Here is a 19,521-nt window from a genome sequence, read left to right on the forward strand (position 1 = left end):
TAGACAGCACCTATTGTATACATGAGGTGTTTGGGAGGGACTTGAATGAAGTGGAATCACATCCCCTGAGCCTGAGGCTCTAAATGGAAGAATGACACACAATGCAGATAAAAACTACAAGCAACCTAAAATTACAAGTAGGCATTCTACTTTCTAGATGTGTGTTCAAGTCTGAACTCCACCTTTTACTACTAGCTCTGTGGTCTTGGGCAAATTTTTAACCTCTTTGAGTTTCATTTCCCTCATCTATAAGATGAGATAATAATACCGATATGACTAGGTCATTGTGAGCATTAAAGGAAGTCACCTAATAAAGTATAAATTATGTAGCATATGTGGTGGATGGGGGCCTGGTCCAGCAGACTCCTGGAAGGAGGAGGAGAGACTGACCAGGTGATGGGCTGAGAGAGGACGTGCGGGATCCAGACCTCCACGTGAGTCAGCGCTTGTCCTCAGACCTTAGCAAGATCCAAACAGCCGGCTCCCTCGAACCCTTGAACGTCAGGGCAGTGGAGGACCTTAGAGGAACACGAACCCAAGCTCTCATATTACAGAGGCAGACAGAGACTCAAAAGGGCTCATGCAAGACCTTCCAGAAGTTTCTGGAAGGAGGCGTTAACACAGTATGAGGCACCATGTCATGCTTTTGCACACATTCTAAGCCCCACTGATTGGCAGAGCTGCTGTTAGCTGGCAGCACCTTTTTCAAATAAGAAAAGGACCCTCCTCTGGGCAGGTGCAGCCCCGCGGGGCCCAGCTTGGTGAGCTGTCACCTACGGGAGTGAATGCAGATTAGAACACCGTACCTCGTCCAGGCAGACACATCGCCTCTCAGCACACAGCCTGGGGTCCAGAGCACGGGCGAGACTGCAGCCCCTGCCCCTCTCAGGCAGATGCCCTGCAACATGGTACAGAGTGGCCCTGTGTCTGAGCCTTGCTAGGGTGGCAACCAGCCAGCATGCCAGGCTCTGAAGGTGCAGCAGTGAGGCAGATACTGTCCCCACCCCTCAGGAACTCTCAGTTTGGTGGACAACAATGATAAAATTGCAACCAATCATTGTGGAAAGTTCCATGGGCGAGGGAGACTGCAGGATCAGAGGAGGACCCCAAACCGAGCCTCAGTGTCAGGAGAAGCTTTGCAAAAGATGGGGAGAGTGGGGCTGGGTGTATCTGACACATCAGTGCTAGGGCATGGTGTTTTACATTGGATGCAGTCCTATCAAAGTAACACACTGAAATAGCCTCCGAACCAAAATGGCTCCATTAAAGTCATAATGGATAACATTTACTGAGCACTTGTCATGTGTTTTAATTCATTTAATCCTGCAACAGTCCTATGACATAATGTAAGTATCCACATTTTCAGATGAGAAAACTGGAGGATAAAGTAGCTTGACTAAAGTACGCAGCTGGTAAGTGTCCGAGCTGGGGCGATGGCTCCAAGCTGCACCCTTACACTACCTCTGGTCAGACGTGTTTCCCCCATTAGAACTCAGGACTTGAGGCCAAGGGAGAAGCTGGACTTTGGGGATGAACAAACCTAGGGCAGTGTGGTGGCTATAAGAACATGCCTCTCAGGTATCCAACCTCAGGGAGTGTAACTGACCAGTGGTCCCACCCACTGTGCTCTGAAGTCCAGCACTGCCTTTGCACCACGCTGGTCCCTGGCTGCTCCCAGCCAGTGGCAGAGCTCAGCAGGGACACTCAGGCAGAGCCATTCCTGGAAGACTCAGGTCTCCTCTCCCAGGCAACTTGGGCTCAAGGACTCCCAGACAGCCTTGCCAAACTTAGGGTTCTCTAAGACCTTTCTACCCAACCCTCCTGCCTTGCCTCTGTCCTTTACTCAGGGTCACATGAACTCCACACGCTGTAGCTCCTGCAACGTCTCCTGGCTTCCCCCCCTCCTTCATTTTCTCTCCTGTTTCAGATTTCCTGCATGTTTAATCCTGTCTTGGTTTCTGGTTTCTACTTTCTCTAAGGACCTGGACTAATACGAATTAGGTGAGTGTGAGTAGGAGCAATGTGGGTGCCCAGCCGGAGTCCCTGGAGCGCTGAATTCTGAACCTGGAAGGCAGAGGAAGGGGAGGATGTCCAAGTGGTATCGCATGAAGCCCTGTCACTTTACTCTCCCTCCTTCAGGCATCGGAGAAGCAGTTCTTTCTTGAAGAAACAACCCCCCTCCCCTGCCACACGCCCGCCCCTCTTCCTTTCACCGGCTCCACCAGGGTCTCCTCTGGAGGTCACTTCCTCCAGGTAGCCGGGACAACTTGACACTGGCTTATGTGCCACTTTTTGTGCTGCCACTGCCCCTTGACCTTCACCTATCAGGGAACTCATCCCACTGCACAGGCACCTGTCTGTGTCTCTGTGTCCCCTGCTAGATGGTCAGTGGGTCTGAGTCTGTGCTCTGTGTTCTGGGGCCTGGGAGGTAGGAGTGGTAAACGAATAACCGAACACATTAATACCTGGATGATTGGCCTCATAGCAAACACATCACTTGACTTGTGTAAAACAGACACAGGACCCGGAGGCAGAGCCCCACAGTGGACCACTGGGACCAGAAAGCCCTTCGTGTGACCTGGCTCTGCTAATGAGCAGCTGGGTGGCTCCAACTGTTCTCAAATTTGCTGAGCCTCAGTGTTCTCATCTGTAAAAAGGGGTTGTAATGCCTAACCCTCCAAGTTGTGAAGATTGAAAAATAAAACACGCGAAGCATTTAACAAAGTGGCTGGCACAGTGCTAGGAACTCAGGCATCAGACCCTCTGACCTGGCTACCCCGGTGCCCCACAGCAGACCTATCACCCACACGCAGCGTTGCTCGGACGAAAGTGCCTTCTCGGCTTCTGGAAAAGCTACCTATGCTCTGCCATCGGCTCTACCTGCCCTCTCTCTTCCCAGTCCCTCGTTTTATCACCTCCTGATTATTAAAAACATAATAAACACATATTGCTGCCCTGCTACTGTCGTAACCACTGGGGATTCAGAAATAAGGAAATGAGAGTCTTCTTAGAACTCATGGTCCAGTGAGGGTCAGGGAGAGAAAGAGAGTAGAACAAGCATAAAGATAAGGAATTGCTACTCAGTGCAGGAAAAGCCACAGGACACTAAGACTCAGTTGCTGGCACGTGACAACATAGATCCAAGATTTTCCGAAGCAGAGCCAATTTCAAATCATCTTAATATATTTTCAAAAGAGGCGATTTGTTGGGTATGATTTAATATATATTAATTTTTTTATCATGAAATACTTTAGGCAGATAAAAAGCACAGGTACAGTGAGCAACCATGTACCAACCACCCAGCTTAAAATAGAAAACCTGACTGCATTCTCCTTTCTTTCTCCTTTCTTTCTCTCCCCAGTGGCAGCCTCACTCCTGAAGTCGGTGCTTATCACTACCTAGTGTGTTTTTATACTTTGATTACATATGTACCTATCTACAAATGATATATTGCTTTGTTCTGCATGTTTTAAAACTTTATATAAATATCACATCCTGCATCTATCACTTGCAACTTTTTTTTGTTTTTGCTCAATATTGTATTTTTGAGATGTATCCATGTTGAGGCCTTTATCTCTAATTCATTCATTTTCACTGCTCTGTAGCATTCCATTGCATGTCAATATCATAATATTGATCTGTTTTCCGGGTGATAGACATTTGGGTTGGGGAAATAGAATCACTATGTTTGTCTACTAGAGTCTCCCAAGAAGCAGACACCAAGACGGGATTAGATGTGCAAGAGATGTATTGGAGAAATGTAGGTGAATGATGTGTGGAGGGGAGAGGAGTAGGCAGGGAGAGCCTTCAGACCGTGATGAGGTCTGACACATAGGAAGGGAGAGTGGGAAGGAAGGAGGACTGAGTTGGGAGGACTTCTGACTAGTGCCATTGTAAGAAAGTCTCAGCTAGGCCAACAGGGAGTCCCCACACAAAGGCTGTCTATTACAGGTGCCTCCTATGAGGCAGGAATGGCCCAGCCCAGCTCTAGCACCCCTGCCGTGCCCAGCTGGGAGCCATCCAGGTGAAACTTACGGTGGACCTGAGGCTGTGGCAGCTAGAGCATCAGTAAGCTAAGCTCCCCACAGCAGGTTCTCTTGAAGGGGGTGCTGAGTGGGTCCACACCCTCCGTGGCTGCCATACTGTGCATGAGCAGAGAGGAGGCAGATTCCTACTCATTCATTCATTCATTCATTCTCTAGCTTATGAAAAAATGTGAGATGTTTGAGAAGGTCATCACAGAACAGTGCCATGAAAGCTGGCTCCTAGAGGACTATTTCAGACATCATCGCTAGGGCCAGCAGTCTCAGGAAACTACTTGCATTTTTGTCTTGGTGACTACATGGAACTCTGCTGCCAAGGATCTACAGTCAAGGTCCTGAGAGGCTCTGTGGTAAGATTTTGGAGTCACACAGACCTGCATTTTATTCTCATCTCTGCCACTTGGTCATTTGTGCAAGGCATTTCCCTGCTCCAGGTCTCAAAAATGAGGGTAACCAGACCTATCTCATGGAGTGGTTATGGGGATTAAAACAGATGATGTAAACATAGCGTCTGGCACACATAGTAGGTACTTTAAAAAAACATTAGTTCCTTCCCCTGTCGTTCTAGGCCATTGTTAGGGGTATAGAAGCATTCTTGGTTGCAATAATTTTTCTCAAACAGAAACGTTAAAAACTTAGAGCCCTAGTTCTGCAAACTCCAGCTATCTATAGCAATCGGGGTAAATCGAAATGATCTCTACTGACCCTTCTTATTCACACCCATCACTCTTTCTAAAGCAGCATTTGTGATTAATCTCACTCTAGGGCTAAATCGGTCCCAAGCGCTTCCAAGGCACTTGATAAAGAAGCTCTCTGATTTATAGCAAACACCATTATTGAGCGGTGGCAGAGAGAGGCCACTGGGGGATTTGTCTTGCTGGAAACTCTGTCTGTTGGAGCCATTTCTTCTGTTTTCCTGGATAAGAGCTCAATTTCTTTCAAAATAGATAAATGGGGTCCTTGTTTTATTCCCTTGGTGGGGTGGGAAGGAGAGAAGAGTTGGACAGTTTTTTAAAATAAAGAATAATACTTAACATTTTAAATTTGGGGAACACTTTATAGCTGACACAGACATCAGGATTCAGCAGAAGGCTAGGCACGTAGTAGGTCCTCAATAAATCTTTGTGGACATGTACAATCGTCTCATTTAATCCTCACAGTGGCCCTGTGAACTATACCAAGTCCATTCTTTCCATTTGACAAAGGGGGAAGCTGAGGTTCACAGGTAAGAAATGGAAGAGCTAGGACCCTGATGTAGACTCAGATCTGACCTTTATGGGTCACCACATCGTTGCCCTTGGTGGCCCAGAAGCAGAGCCATCATACCTGTTCCTTGAGCACAGATGCCTGAGATGCTGTCTCAGACTGCAACTCTGGTTAGCCAGGGCTGCAACTTCTTTTTACCTAGTCTTTGGAGCCACTTGGTTCTATTCCACAACACATTCACAGAACATTTGCCTCTCACTCACCGTCCCACTTCCTCACTTGTGCCTACTCAGAGCCGGACTCTCCTTTCCAACAAACCTTATGGATGGTAGTCTTGTCTTTGCTTGACTATTTCCAGTAACCTAGAGCTCCCTCCCCGGCGAAGCTGTCTACTGTTGAGAGTTCTTCTTATTTGCTTGGGCCAGCATAGTGCCCTTGGAATGTAATTCCCCTGGACCTTAGACTTGGCCCCAGGCAGAATAGTGGCAGTGAAAAGCTCAGGCCAAGACAGACCTGGCTTGAAGCCTGGCCTTTCCATTTACTTGCTGGGTGACACTGGGAGAGTTAACTAATTTGCAAAATGGAACCAAAAATGTTTTATCAGTAGGATTTCTTTCAGGTGCAAGTAAGAGAATACTTAATTAACAGTGGCATAAACAATACAGACATTTAATTATCTCATTTCATAAAAGGTTTCAAGGGAGGCAGTGCCAGCATTGGCTCAGCAATACAGTGAGGTTGGCGTTCTAGGTTGGTATCTTCATGATTCTCTTGGCCTGTCCTCAAGTTCATTGAAAGGCCACAGCAGCAACAGACATCATATTTTAACACAAAACTTGCAAAGCAGGGACAGAAGACACAGGTTTACAAAAAAAAAACAAAATAGATGAACAGCAAGGTCCTACTGTATAGCACAGAGAACTATATTCAATATCCTGAGATAAACCATAATGGAAAAGAATATATATATGTATATATGTATAACTGAATCACTTTGCTGTACAGCAGAAATTAACAGAACATTGTAAATCAACTATACTTCAATTAAAAATGTAAAATAAAATAAACAAACAACAACAAACAACCAGCCTTTTCTGTGGCCTCTCTCGTCTTTCTCAGGTGGGGAAAATATTGGCCATCCTGGAAAATATTAGACTTTTCTCTATTTCTCATTGGCCAGATCTGGTCACATACCTACTCCTAGACCAATCACTGGCTTAGGGAGACAGCATTGCTATGACTGACTTAGATGATCATGATTTATCTCCTTGGGCAGGGCACACTGCCATTTAAACAAAATAAAGCTTTGCTGGAAGGGAAGAGGAAGAACGGCTGTTGGCAACAATATTATACTTGAGGGTAAAATGGGATAATATATGCAAAGTGCTTAGTAGAATTTCTGAAAAGTTTTACTCCTTAAGTGTTAACTATTACTATTGCCTACTGTGATTATAAACATTAATAAAGGCATTCAGGTTCTCTCTGACCATCTCTTCTTCCACCTAGAACTTCAGCTCACCCTTAATGATCATTCTCCTTGACAGAAAGGATAAAAGCATCATAGGTAGGGCTGCCTTGTTGTATAACTCTACCAGGTGTTGTTCACATTGTAGTTTGGGTGGATGGCGCCCCTTGGAGGTGTGCAGTATATAACTTGTGTGACCATTAGCCTCAGTCCTATGAGTAGTAAAATAGCTCTTTCTGTGTCGTCCACCTTCACCATACCATCTTCTCCAAGAAGTGGTCCTCTCCTGTTCGTGGTATATTTGGCCCTAAGAAAACTTTAGTTTTCATTTTTGTTTTATTTTGATCATTATTACTTTTCATAAGTGTCATGTAGAAACTTAGCCTAGTTCAACATCTTATCAACATTTTGAGTAAAAACAGGGAGAGGCAGTTCCCTTTAAGGAAGAGAGTCAGTGACCAGTTGTGGTCATTGAACTTGACCATGGGACCTCTGTCTGCCATTCATATGTCAGTGAGGCTGGGGGTAAGGAGGGCTCTCCAGCTCTGCTGCCACCTTTGAAATAGTTCAAAGAGAGAGAGCTCACTGGTAGAGGGCAGAGAAACCAGGGAAGGTATTGCCTGAATATTACGTAATGTTACCTTGAGTAGAAAACAAAAGACCTCATTGAAAAACCCTTCTTGTGTCATGTACCAAAATGTTCATTGCAGCTCTATTTACAATAGCCAGGACATGGAAGCAACCTAAGTGTCCATCATCGGATGAATGGATAAGGAAGATGTGGCACATATATACAATGGAATATTACTCAGCCATAAAAGGAAACGAAATGGAGTTATTTGTAGTGAGGTGGGTGGAGTTAGAGTCTGTCATACAGAGTGAAGTAAGTCAGAAAGAGAAAGACAAATACCGTATGCTAACACATATATATGGAATCTAAGGAAAAAAAAAAAGGTCATGAAGAACCTAGTGGCAAGACGGGAATAAAGACACAGACCTACTAGAGAATGGACTTGAGGATATGGGGAGGGGGAAGTGTAAGATGTGACAGGGTGAGAGAGTGGCATGGACATATATACACTACCAAATGTAAAATAGATAGCTAGTGGGAAGCAACCGCATAGCACAGGGAGATCAGCTTGGTGCTTTGTGACCACCTAGAGGGGTGGGATAGGGAGGGTGGGAGGGAGCAAGACGCAAGAGGGAAGAGATACGGGGATATATGTATATGTATAACTGATTCACTTTGTTATAAAGCAGAAACTAACACACCATTGTAAAGCAATTATACCCCAATAAAGATGTTAAAAAAAAACCCAAAAAACCCTTCTTGTATTTGTCTCTTGACATTCTCTGCCTTACAAAAGAATCTCTTAAATCATTTGAGGCCTGGCAAGAAGTGAATCTCCTCTTAGATTTTGGCCCCAAACTTTCCTTTGCAAATCATCTTTGGAAGTAACTGGACTATAAGCCATAAGTTTGAAAGAAAAAGAGAAACAGCAAGTGGTGATCGGTTACCATGTGCCAGGCACATACATGCGTAAACTCACTACCTTCTCATGGCTGCTCTGTGAAGAAGATATCACTGAATATTTGGTAGGAGTGAAATTAGTCCTGGGAAAGTGAGGGAATTTGTCTAAGGTCTGTCTGATTCAAAAGACACTTCTCCACATCACACTGTATTTTTGTGCATTAGAAACAAACCAACAAGCCAAACAGCCAACCCACCCTCAACTCATGGCATCAGATGGCATTAAATCTGAGGCCCATGAGCTTGGAGGATGGGTATAGTCCACACTGTGACTCTGGGTCAAGTCACCCAAGCTCTCTAGGCTCTGATTTCTGCATTCATCTATAAAGTGAGACGATCATATCCACTTCACAGAATGGTTACAGGAATCAATCCAGCTCCTGCACGTCAAGTGCTTTCGGGGCCTGGCTTGTGAGAGGTGATTCATTATTCATCCACTAACGAATGGTGGCTCTCGTTATTGCTCTGGTTACTGGTCTTGTCAGTGACTCAGGACCTTGCTGAGCCCTAGTGACCACATTTCCAGAACAATCCAACCTGAATGTCCCCTGCAGAGTAAGTTGGAGCGCTTCTGAGCAGGCTTCTCCAAAACTGGTTTGTCTTCCCAGCCTGCGTTTCCTTCACATTTCGATTCCCGACAGATTTCTGTGTTCCGGACGAGGCCTTTAGTGTTACTCCGCAATCTGTTTCGGCTGTTAAATAAACTTCTCCTGCTCCCGGACGGGCTGTCGCGTGTGTGTAAAAACCACTTTATGCCTAGACTGTGATTTCCAAGTCAAAACTCCCGCTGCAGGGGCGGCTATTAGGGTCGCTCCAGATCCAGAGTCTATGAATCACAGATAACAGGTTCAAACTCTGAGGCTGCTCTGGGGACTGATTATGGGGCCTGAATGAGGAATGATTAGCTATTGTACTTGGGCATGTTTATGTCTACTCTGGGCATCAGAGGATCACTTTCCGTGTCACCATCATTAGAAGAGGTGGCATTATGAAGGGACAATAAACAACTCGTGCCCCATACTACAGTTTATGAAACCCATTTATATTTGAGAGTTGACGCATTACTTCCTCATAAAAACCCTGAGAGGTAGGGATTATTAGAACCATGTGCTGCGTAACCACGGGCCAGTTCCCACCTCTCTGAACCTCAGTTTTGTCATCTGTTAAGTGGGCTTTTTATGGGGACTCAATAATAATAATGTTTGATAGCTAACTTCCCAGTTTAGGTCCCCCCAAAAGCAGGCCCTGAGACAGGCACCAGGGGAAAGTAGGTACGCACCAGGTCGTTTATCCGGCCTTGCTCTCAGGAAGCTCACATAACGAAGCGGACAAACAGAGCGGGGAGGGAGAAAGGCAATGCAGGATGCATTAATGAGTGGGTTAAAGCTGCGGGCGACTGGGACTCAGTCCCACAGGGGACCCTATGACAGACTGGGGAACACAACCTAGAATCATCCCAAGAGGAAGAGACATTTATCCACTGACTCTGATGCCCCACTGGTTGTGGGATATCCCGGGGAGCTCCCCTCACCCTGTGCTTGTGGGTTGCCCCTGCTTGAGGCTGGGCGAAATCCTGTAGTACCAGAGGAATGCCTCAGGAGAGAAGGAAGCAGGAGGGTGAGGAGAGCAGTGGAAAAGAAACTCTCCACTGCTGCTGCAGGCCAGCCCAGGGGGCTGAGGGCACGCGGGTGTGGCCCACCGGTGATGCTGACATTCACTGCTGCCTCTGACTTCTTCATGCCAGGAAACGGCCCAGCACTGGACACATATTTGGTCCTCACACCGACCCCCAGGAGGCATCGACTCCATTTTCCAGAAGAAGCAAACTGAGCCTTACAGAGTAAAGTAAGTCACCCAGAATGAGCCGGCCTCGGATCCGGGTCTGTCTGGCTGCAGAGGCTGGACTATTAAGGGCAAACGTTAGGGCAAACCTAAAAGGAAAATTAGCCTGTTTCACAGAAAGATGGAGACTCCCATTGTGAGGAATTTGCCAGACGACATTAAAAAGTTAATACTAGGACATATAAAATAGGTAATAAACAAGGACCTACTGTATAGCACAGGGAACTATACTCAATATCTTGTAATAAACTATAATGGAAAAGAATCTGAAAAAGTGTGTGTGTGTGTATAACTGAATCGCTTTGCTATACACTTGAAACTAACACAACATTGTAAATGAACTATACTTCAATAAATAAAAAAGGTAATGCTAGTTACTATTCTTTATACTGATTTAGGAAACAGGTATTGAGCAGACCTTTGGCTTGAGGATAAAAAAGAAGGCTGTGACAGAGCCCCTGCCCTCGAGGAGGACCCGGGCACGGGGCGGGTTTGCAGTGGGATGAGGCAGGGGCAGTGGCAAAGCTCTCTCCAGCCTCACAGCGTACAGTGAGGATGAGCTGAGACCCACAGATGCAGAGGGACCTGAGCCGTCACACAGTGGTGAGGAAGGCAGGATCTGAACCCGCATCTTTAGCCCTTGAATCCTCAGTGTTTCCTGAACTAGTTCCCTTGAGAGGAGGAGTTAGCTCCTTGTGACCAGCTCAGATCAAACCTGGTGACCCCAAGGACCTTGGGTAGCCATAGAGTCAAAGAGGTCTATCACTTCTGATGGAGAGAAGTCCTATGAAGACGCATAAAGCAGAGCAGAGGGCCAGTGAGATATTAGAGCGTGCAGAATTGGCGGGATTTGTCCCCTGCCATGGAGTGTTTGTGGTAGAGCCGAGGCTTACACAACCCTGGGACTGGGAGGAGGTGAAGTAGAAACACCCCTGTGTGCATGGGTGAGACTTTCCAAATCTTCACTATATTATAAATAAAGCTCACCTCCAAACTGTCTCAGCATTAAAATGACTCCTATAGCTTGCTTGTTTGGATTCATTTATACATCTCTCCAGTCACTCATTCTTTCAATCCTTGGACTTGAATTCACTGAGCACTTACTATGGGCCAGTTTGTGTTCCCGAGGGCTGCTGGGCCTTTGTTGTGAACACCCTTCAGTTAGCTGGTTGGCTCCTGGCAAGAGATGAGTGTTGAGAGGTGAGATCATGGGAAGTTTCAGAGCTTATGGAGCAGGAGAAAAGCCCTGGATGCAAGAACGAAGGGCCCCGTATACATGTTTCCCGTGTTGCCCTGACAACTGCTTTCATTTTCTGTGTGAGAGAAAGCATGTGAAAGGCAGTAAAGTCTTGTGAGTCTCACAAACCCAGTTAAACTCCTGGACTATCTGTGTGACCTTGGTCCAGTTACCCAGCCCTGGGAGCCTCTGTTCCCTTATACATAGGTGGGGAGAATACCCTGTGCCTTGAGAGCTGCTGCCAGGATTAAAAGGAGGAAAAGTTGTGGCATCTTGTCCTCAGCAAATATTAATTCCCTTCCTCCTAGTCCGTCACCTGGAGAACGGGCTGGCCCTTCCAGAAAACATTGATCTTAGTCCTCTAGATTTAAGCATCAGAATGTTGAAATTGATGGAAATCAGGGACACTGATTAATTATTAATCCTAATAGGATTAATAGAATAACTAGGTTAAACACACACACACATGCACACTCCTAAATTAGACTAAACCAAAACATGCTACAAATAAGTTTCCCTTTTTCTCACCCTTGGATAAGAACAGATCATCATCAATTCTGGGTTGTATCACATCAGGCAAATGGCCATCCTTTTGGAAATGGCCTATCCTAAATAATAATCTTATCACCCAGGCTAAGACAACGCTAGAATCAACCCGGGTAAAGCATTTTGGATGTTGTACAAAGGAGATACACATTATTTTACTTAAAACCCCTAATAACCCTAGGAAGCAGGCAGGGAATATGTTATCATCCCACTTTCCCAAATTAAAAATAAGACTAGTCATGTTGCCCTTGATTTTTCTCAAGGTATTCTAACATCAGAGGGGAATTGTTGTGGAAAAAATTAAATTCAACTTGTTTCTCTGCAAAAATAATACTTGAAAAAATCCTTAAATATGGAACAAAAGAATCCTTGAGTAGACCATCCATCATCACTAACCTACAAAAATATGGTTATAATTTGATATATTGGTCAAAATTAATACATGTTAATTTTACTTTCTTTTATATTCTGGAGAGAAAAAAGCAAATCTGATTGTAAACCCATGCTGCCCAGGAAGAAGTCCCAGGTCCCTTGTGGCCTGTGAAGGTGTTATTGGAATCTGCCAGTTATGCTTAATATTTCAAAGAACCTAACTAAAAATGTTATATTTTCTCTCATATAATTAGGCCACTCAGACTAATTAAAATCACAAATCTTTCTTTTGGCTGGAATTTGGTAGCACCAGAGATCACATGATGATCAGCGGCCCTGATTGGTCTTTGATGACATCATAGCAACTCTGAGACCTGGAAGCAGGACCACACTGCAACTCATGCCCCATGCCCAACGATCTCAGCTCCTAAACAGCCGGCGCAGCAAGAGACCCTGGTCATGTGTCTAGACACTCTAACCCTTCAAGACAGAGAGAACTTGTTTGCACAAGTCCATGCACGTACAGCCAGGTCATATAAAAGGAGTTCTTTGTCATTAAAAAGCTAGAGTCACTGGCCTACCTTTGAAGGCTATTGGTTTTATGATGGAAGTTAGGGAGTAAGGTGCAAAGGGGAAGCGCACTGATAGCGTTTTCTTTCCACAATGAAATGAGAGATTTTTCTTGCCAGATTAAGGAACTCTCTAGGTCTCAAATAAAAACACGTTATACAAATGCTGGAGAGGGTGCAGAGAAAAGGGAACTCTCCTACACTGTTGGTGGGAATGTAAGTTGGTGCAGCCACTATGGAAAGCAGTATGGAGGTTCCTCAGAAAACTAAAAATAGAATTACCGTATGATCCAGCAATCCGACTCCTGGGCATACATCCAGACAAAACTCTTATTTGAAAAGATACCTGCACCCCAATGTGCACAGCAGCACTATTCACAATAGCCAAGACATGGAAACAACCTAAATGTCCATCAGCAGATGAATGGTTAGAGAAGATGTGGTGTATGTATGTATGTGTGTATATATATATATACACACACACACACACACACACACACACACACACACACACACACTGGAATATTACTCAGGCATAAAAAAGAACGAAATAATGCCATTTGCAGCAACATGGATGCAACTAGAGATTATCATACTAAGTGAAGTAAGTCTGAAAGAGAAAGACAAATACCATAGGATGCCAATTATACGTGGAAACTAAAATATGACACAAATGGACCTATCTACGAAACAGAAACAGACTCACAGACAAAGAGAACAGACTTGTGGTTGCCAAGAGGGATGGACTAGGAGTTTGGGGTTAACAGATGCAAACTATTACATGTAGAAGGGATAATAACAAGGTCCTACTGTACAGCACAAGGAACTATATTCAATATCCTGAGATAAACCATAATGGCAAAGAATATAAAAAAAGAATGTATGTATGTATAACTGAGTCTCTTTGCTGTACAGCAGAAATTAACACAACATTGTAAATCAACTATACTTCAATTAAAAAAAAGTTATAGGACAATTACCAGGAATTTTATCTCCATGTATTGGAATATACTTAAAATAGATAATTTTTACCACCTGCCATAGAGTATTACAATGAGTGCTTTTAAGTTAGGGAAGAGAGGGTATTGCCCCACTGTTCACAGGCGAGGGGTGAAGGGAAAGAAACCCTTTGCATTCCCACTTCCTTTATGAGATTTGCCAGCTGAAGTAGTAAATGGATGAGGAGCACAGACTCTGGAGTCAGAAGATGAGGGTTTGAATCTCAGTTCTGCTGTTACTTGCTGAGTAGTGCTGGGCACACAGTTGCTTAATATCTTTGAGCTTTGGTTTCCAGATAAAAAATGGAGGTAATGCCTCTCTCTCCAAAGAATGTGGTATTGCTGAATGAGCACAAGATTACAAATCAATGAATCCTTTCCTTCCAATCCCAGTTCAGCCATTTACTTGGGAGTGCATACTTGGGTAATTTGCCTAATTCCTCCAAGCTTTAGTTTTCTCCCCTGTGAGTAAATGCCACTTGTCCTTCCAATCTCATAGGTTGGTTTTGAGGATATAATTCAGGTCAGAAAAAAATACCTTGTAAATAGTAAAGCAAATGTGTCAATGCAAATCCACTATCATATCAATGTAAAATTTTGCTACATTGTTTCTGTTCAGATTAAATATACTTTCAGACCAATCTTCAACGGATCATCTTGTTACTTTTCTTGTTCAAAGAGAACAAAGGTAACAGGTTTTTATTCATTACTTACAGACCTCGTGGTTGCATGTCCCTCACCATGCTGTAGAGCTCTGTTTAGGTACTGTTGACTGTACCCATCCTCGGCTCCAGACAGTTAGGACAATCGCATCCCCTGCCATGGTGACTGCTTCTGGGATGCTCTTTAGAGGCTGCAGTTAGTGTTGAAGGCTTTGTTTCAAAAGTTGCAAGATGGGTCACTCTTTCCATCTAGATGTGAAGTAAACCTGGCAGCTGCCTACAGCCATGTTGATATCATCAGGGGAGAGAAGCCAGAGCTAAGAAAAATCACAGGGAGAGAGCCATTGCTCTGATGATATCATGATCCGCTGGACCAAATCGTGTCCAAAGCTAGTGCACTTCTGGGCTTTTCTGTTAGGTGAGGCAATAACTTTTCTTGATTGAGTTTGAGTTGGTTTTTCTGTTCTTGAAAGTAAAATAATCTTAAGAAATATACTATGTAACCTTGAGCAAGTTTCATTAACCCCCTAAACATCAGTTTCCTGATCTATAATGGGGGTTCATATAATACCTATCATCTATCATCTATTATTGCAACTGCAGTGAGGTGCAATAGTGCTTGAAAAATGCATAGCACAGTGCTTAGTACAAAGTAAGAATTCAATAAATTGGAGCTATTTTTATTATGTTTGGCGCTCTAGACACTGTGCTAAATGCTTTCAGTACCTCATTTCCCTTAATCATCACGTCAACCTATAAGGTAGGATTTATTATCCCCATTTTACAAATGAAGAAATGAGGGTTAGAGGGTTTAAGTGACTTGCCCATGCTACCAAGAGGCAGAGATTTCACCAGGTATGATTATTTCTTTTTTTAAAAATCTTTTGACCAGATGATGTTGAGTGTACATTATCAGTAAAATGCTAATATGCCAAAAATGGTTAGGGACATAGCAGTAAATACACATATTTTCTTTGAGTTTAGTTTTAGAGGATACAGTCTTACAACTATCTGGATTATAAGAGATTAGATTGAATTTGTGCCTTGGATTTACTAGCACCATGTTTCTTACAACTAAGCTAACCAGCCAACAACATCTAAATCTTACAGGCACGTAAAAAGCACTAAAAGTAAGTTATGCAACTAAATGCAGGACATACAGAGGTCGTTTCCATGTACAACTTAAAGCATACATACACATATTACATTCCAATTGTTATTTAATTTCTCCTAAAACCCTGAGCTGAAATGTAACATTTCTCTTATTGATTCCATGGGTTAAAAATAAACCTTTTTCATATGTACTATAAAGGTATTATCTCTGTATTTTCTCTGCTCTTTCTGACATGATGTCAACTTGTATGTGTTTCTAGGAAGTCTGAACAATTAGACGTGATAATGGAAGAAAAAAATAGACGTAGGGTCTCCACTATACTATTTTCTTAGGAAACCTACAGGGAAATCTAATGGTGTGTTTTACTGTTTACCTGTAAGTGACATTCTCCAGATGTCTTTACATGTCATGGAGTGCCTGTGACAGAACATCAATCACTAGGGAGAGGAAAGAACAACTATATGGAGAACAGTCAATCTGAACCTCTGCCTTACAAGTGTCGTCTTGCGGGCAGATCAGGAAATTGCTTACAAGCAATCTACAGTAAGCCCCGAGAAACATAAACAGGCTCTGGACTTGTCTTCTTAACAACTAGGTCAATATTTTGTCTAAGAAAATGTAATTGTGTCAGGACACACCCCAAATGAGAAGTCACAGGCTTTCACAGGCAGGGCGAGAGGTTCCACTCCTATCCTGCCTCACTCCAGGCTTTTGATGTGAAGTTAGATAGAAGGGTCTGAGAGGAGGACCTGGAAAATCGTCCTAGAGATAATATAAGCGATCCTTGATTTTGTACTGAGGAGATTTTTACCTGTATCGAAGTCATACATGAAGAAGCTAACAAACAACTGAGAATAGAGTTTGTTCTTTTTCTTTTGATAGCTCAGTTTTTAGATGCCGAGAGTGTGGAAGTGGACAGATTTGTAGTCAGACAGATCTAGCTTTGCTCTTTCTAGATGAGAGACATTGAGTATATCATTTAACCTCTCCAAGCCTAATTCTCATCGTAAAATGAAAATACAGGCATACCTTGTTTTATTGTGCTTCACTTTATTGCACTTCACAGATATTGTGTTTTTTACAAATTTTTTACAAAGTCACAGTTTCCCAACAGCATTATTTTTTAAGTAAGGTATGTACAATGTTTTTTAGATATAATGCTACTGCACACTTAATAGACTACAGTATAGTATAAACATAACTTTTATATGTACTGGGAAGCCAAAATATTTGCGACTCACTTGATTGCGATATTCGCTTTCTTTCAGTGGTCTGGAACCGAACCCACAGTATCTCTGAGGTATGCCTACAATAAAACCTACTTCACAGGGTTGTGTAATACATGGGCACAGCTCATAGTAGAAACTCAATAAAAGGTAGTTTATTTCCCTTTAATTCTAAGAAATGATTTATTTGATTTAATGTCTTTTAAGAAAAATGTCTGTCTTAGAAATATAACCTCAACATCACTGGACTTCACCAGCTTGGGAGTACTAATAATACATAAATACTAATACATTTTTAAAACTTATTTCCACATTTAACTAATACAGTAATTTCTGGGTATCACTAGGGATGTGTCTTGTGCTTCTCTCATCTTCATTCAACCCTTTATCGATGTCTGCTGCCCAGGAAGATCAACTTGGGGGCCGCGCCTCGGCCCTGCATCTCCTGGTGATCCTCAGTGAGAATACGGTGGTTGTCTTCTCTGAGAACCCTGAGATACCCAAACTAATACCGTCAAGAGGCCAAGATGACATGACTTCCTGTTAAGACTTCAATGCAACACAAGCACACTATGCAGAAGATGATCCTCTCTCCCCATTTTCTCCCTTGGCCACTTGGACCACAAACAGCACTACTTGTGCCTCCCTATGAAAAAAGCTTCTTCAGCTTCTTCTTAATCCCTCATCGGCCATAAGCAAGGACCAGGAATCTCTCTATCTCAAGGTCCCCTATTCCATATAATCCCATGCTAATGCAAACCAATTTCTGCATATTTCAGACTGTCAGTTTCCCAGTTCATCATAACCACCCGGACTCTGAAATTCAGTTTAGGCTCAGCTGGAACCCTCTCGACAGTAACAATTACTGCATATTCTGATATTCTGATTTTTCATCCACTAGAGTTCTGCCTTCCAAATCAAAAGTATACAACAGAGTAAAATGTGTAATATAAATTTATTCTGTGACATTTTCCTCATTGAAGATATTTTAAAATAGATTAAAATACATCAATATTTTATGAAAATACCTAGTATGAGAATTTAGATAATACCTGTAATATACATGATTTGACCCTGAGTACCCTTTTTTTTCATTTCAAACAATATTTTTAAAAAAGTAACATGAAAATGTAAGGATTATTGCATTCTTCATATATCTGGTGTCTCATAAATTTTAATTCAACTGCCAGTTCTTTTCTCAACTATACACGTTAATGGTATTTGCTTCTCATTTTGAATGGGAAGAGTATCCATTTTCTGTTTAACAGTGGTATTTAGGTCTTCTTTCTCTGCTTCTTCAAGAAAATTCTTCATGCTGAGTTTGAACAGTAATCGAGGGTCTGGTCCAGAAAGTGGTGGGCAATTACAGGTCTCTCTAATTTTGAGTGCCTATAAAGAAAGAATACAACACAAAATATATACACATATATAAATTAATTAAAGTTATTCCAGTAATTCCTAATATCCTCTATGTAAAACAATGAAATATAAGAATACATTCTGTATTTCTGCAATAAAAGGTATCTTAATTACAACATATGAAAGAGAACCATATACAAATTCATAGTAAATAGTTATATTTACATGATTTGTTCATATAATATCTTCAAAAAACAACTGTATTTGCAATGACTGCCCACTGTCCTGTTGGGGATAAATAAGCCTTCTTGGAAGTATCTCTATGATTTGTCAAACTCGAGCCAATCCTGAGAACATTATTCAGATTAGAGAATATCTGAAGACGCAGAGAGCTTTTTTTCAAGAGAAAGAAAACAACAGAAAATAGATGTGAACCTACTGAAAGAAGATACACATGACTGGGACAGTCTGGGGTGGAAACGATGCTAATAACCTAGAAAAGTAAGCAAATCAAAATCATGACAACTTTTAACTCCAGGAAAAATAAAATGATGCCGGGAAAAGAAAGGTAAGCACAGTATACGACACATGGCTCAGCTGTGATTAGTGTTTACAGTTTTTAAAAACTGCATCTTTATCTAACCAAAATCACAACTTAACCATATTGGGAAGGGGGAGAGCTGGATGCATGTGTGTGTATGCACAGGGTGTGACAGCGGTAAGGGAGAACTTAACTCTCATCCTCTATGGGGGAAAAGAAATAGATAATACCTAAAACCGAAAAGCTAGGAAGTAGCGATATAAGCACGTTATACAGATAAGGTGGGAAATACCGAAAGAATCATTTAATAGAGTTGCAAATGGTTACCCTTGAAACTGAAGGCAGGATAGGGAGACTGCTGCTTTAAGTACTAGCCTTAGAGAACTATGTGCTTCTTCAAAGCGGGTACATGAATGACTTTAAGACATGAAAACTAAAATAGCAATTTTTTTAAGGGAAAAAAGTCTTAATACCTAAGGGGTTTTAAAAGAAAGATGTTTAAGGGGAAAAGCTAGTTTAGGTTTTTACTACTTCTAAATGTTTGATAGTGATGCACGTTAAGGGAAGAAAAGCAGGGGAGGGGAGAGTCAGTGCTTGGGGAGTAGGAAAGTTTTAAAAATATAAGTTCTCACTGATAAAATAATGACCTGGAGCAGTGGGGAGAAGACCTAAAGGACAAGGACCTGAGGGAAGAGGTCGCATGGGTACCTAGAAGAAGAGAATTCCAAGAAGCAGTAGTGAGTGCCAGAACCTGAGAAGGGAGCATGGCTGGAGCGCTGTGGAGCAGCGAGGAAGCCAGGGCAGCTGCAG

General features: G+C 42.8%; 1 protein-coding gene across 3 annotated transcripts in view; it reads right to left on the reverse strand.

Annotated features, from left to right (window-relative positions):
- Positions 1 to 16,630: 16,630 nt before the first annotated feature.
- OMA1 (OMA1 zinc metallopeptidase) overlaps positions 16,631 to 19,521 on the reverse strand; it is an 82,595-nt gene continuing 79,704 nt past the window's right edge. For all 3 annotated transcript variants that reach the window (XM_007164371.3, XM_007164370.3, XM_007164372.3), the window contains exon 9: positions 16,631 to 18,200. In XM_007164371.3, the coding sequence (XP_007164433.2) occupies positions 17,991 to 18,200 (210 nt within the window). In that variant the 3' untranslated portion in view covers positions 16,631 to 17,990. The remainder of the gene's footprint in view (positions 18,201 to 19,521) is intronic.

The sequence above is a fragment of the Balaenoptera acutorostrata genome, chromosome 1, assembly GCF_949987535.1.
Source record: "Balaenoptera acutorostrata chromosome 1, mBalAcu1.1, whole genome shotgun sequence".
Taxonomy (NCBI): domain Eukaryota; kingdom Metazoa; phylum Chordata; class Mammalia; order Artiodactyla; family Balaenopteridae; genus Balaenoptera; species Balaenoptera acutorostrata.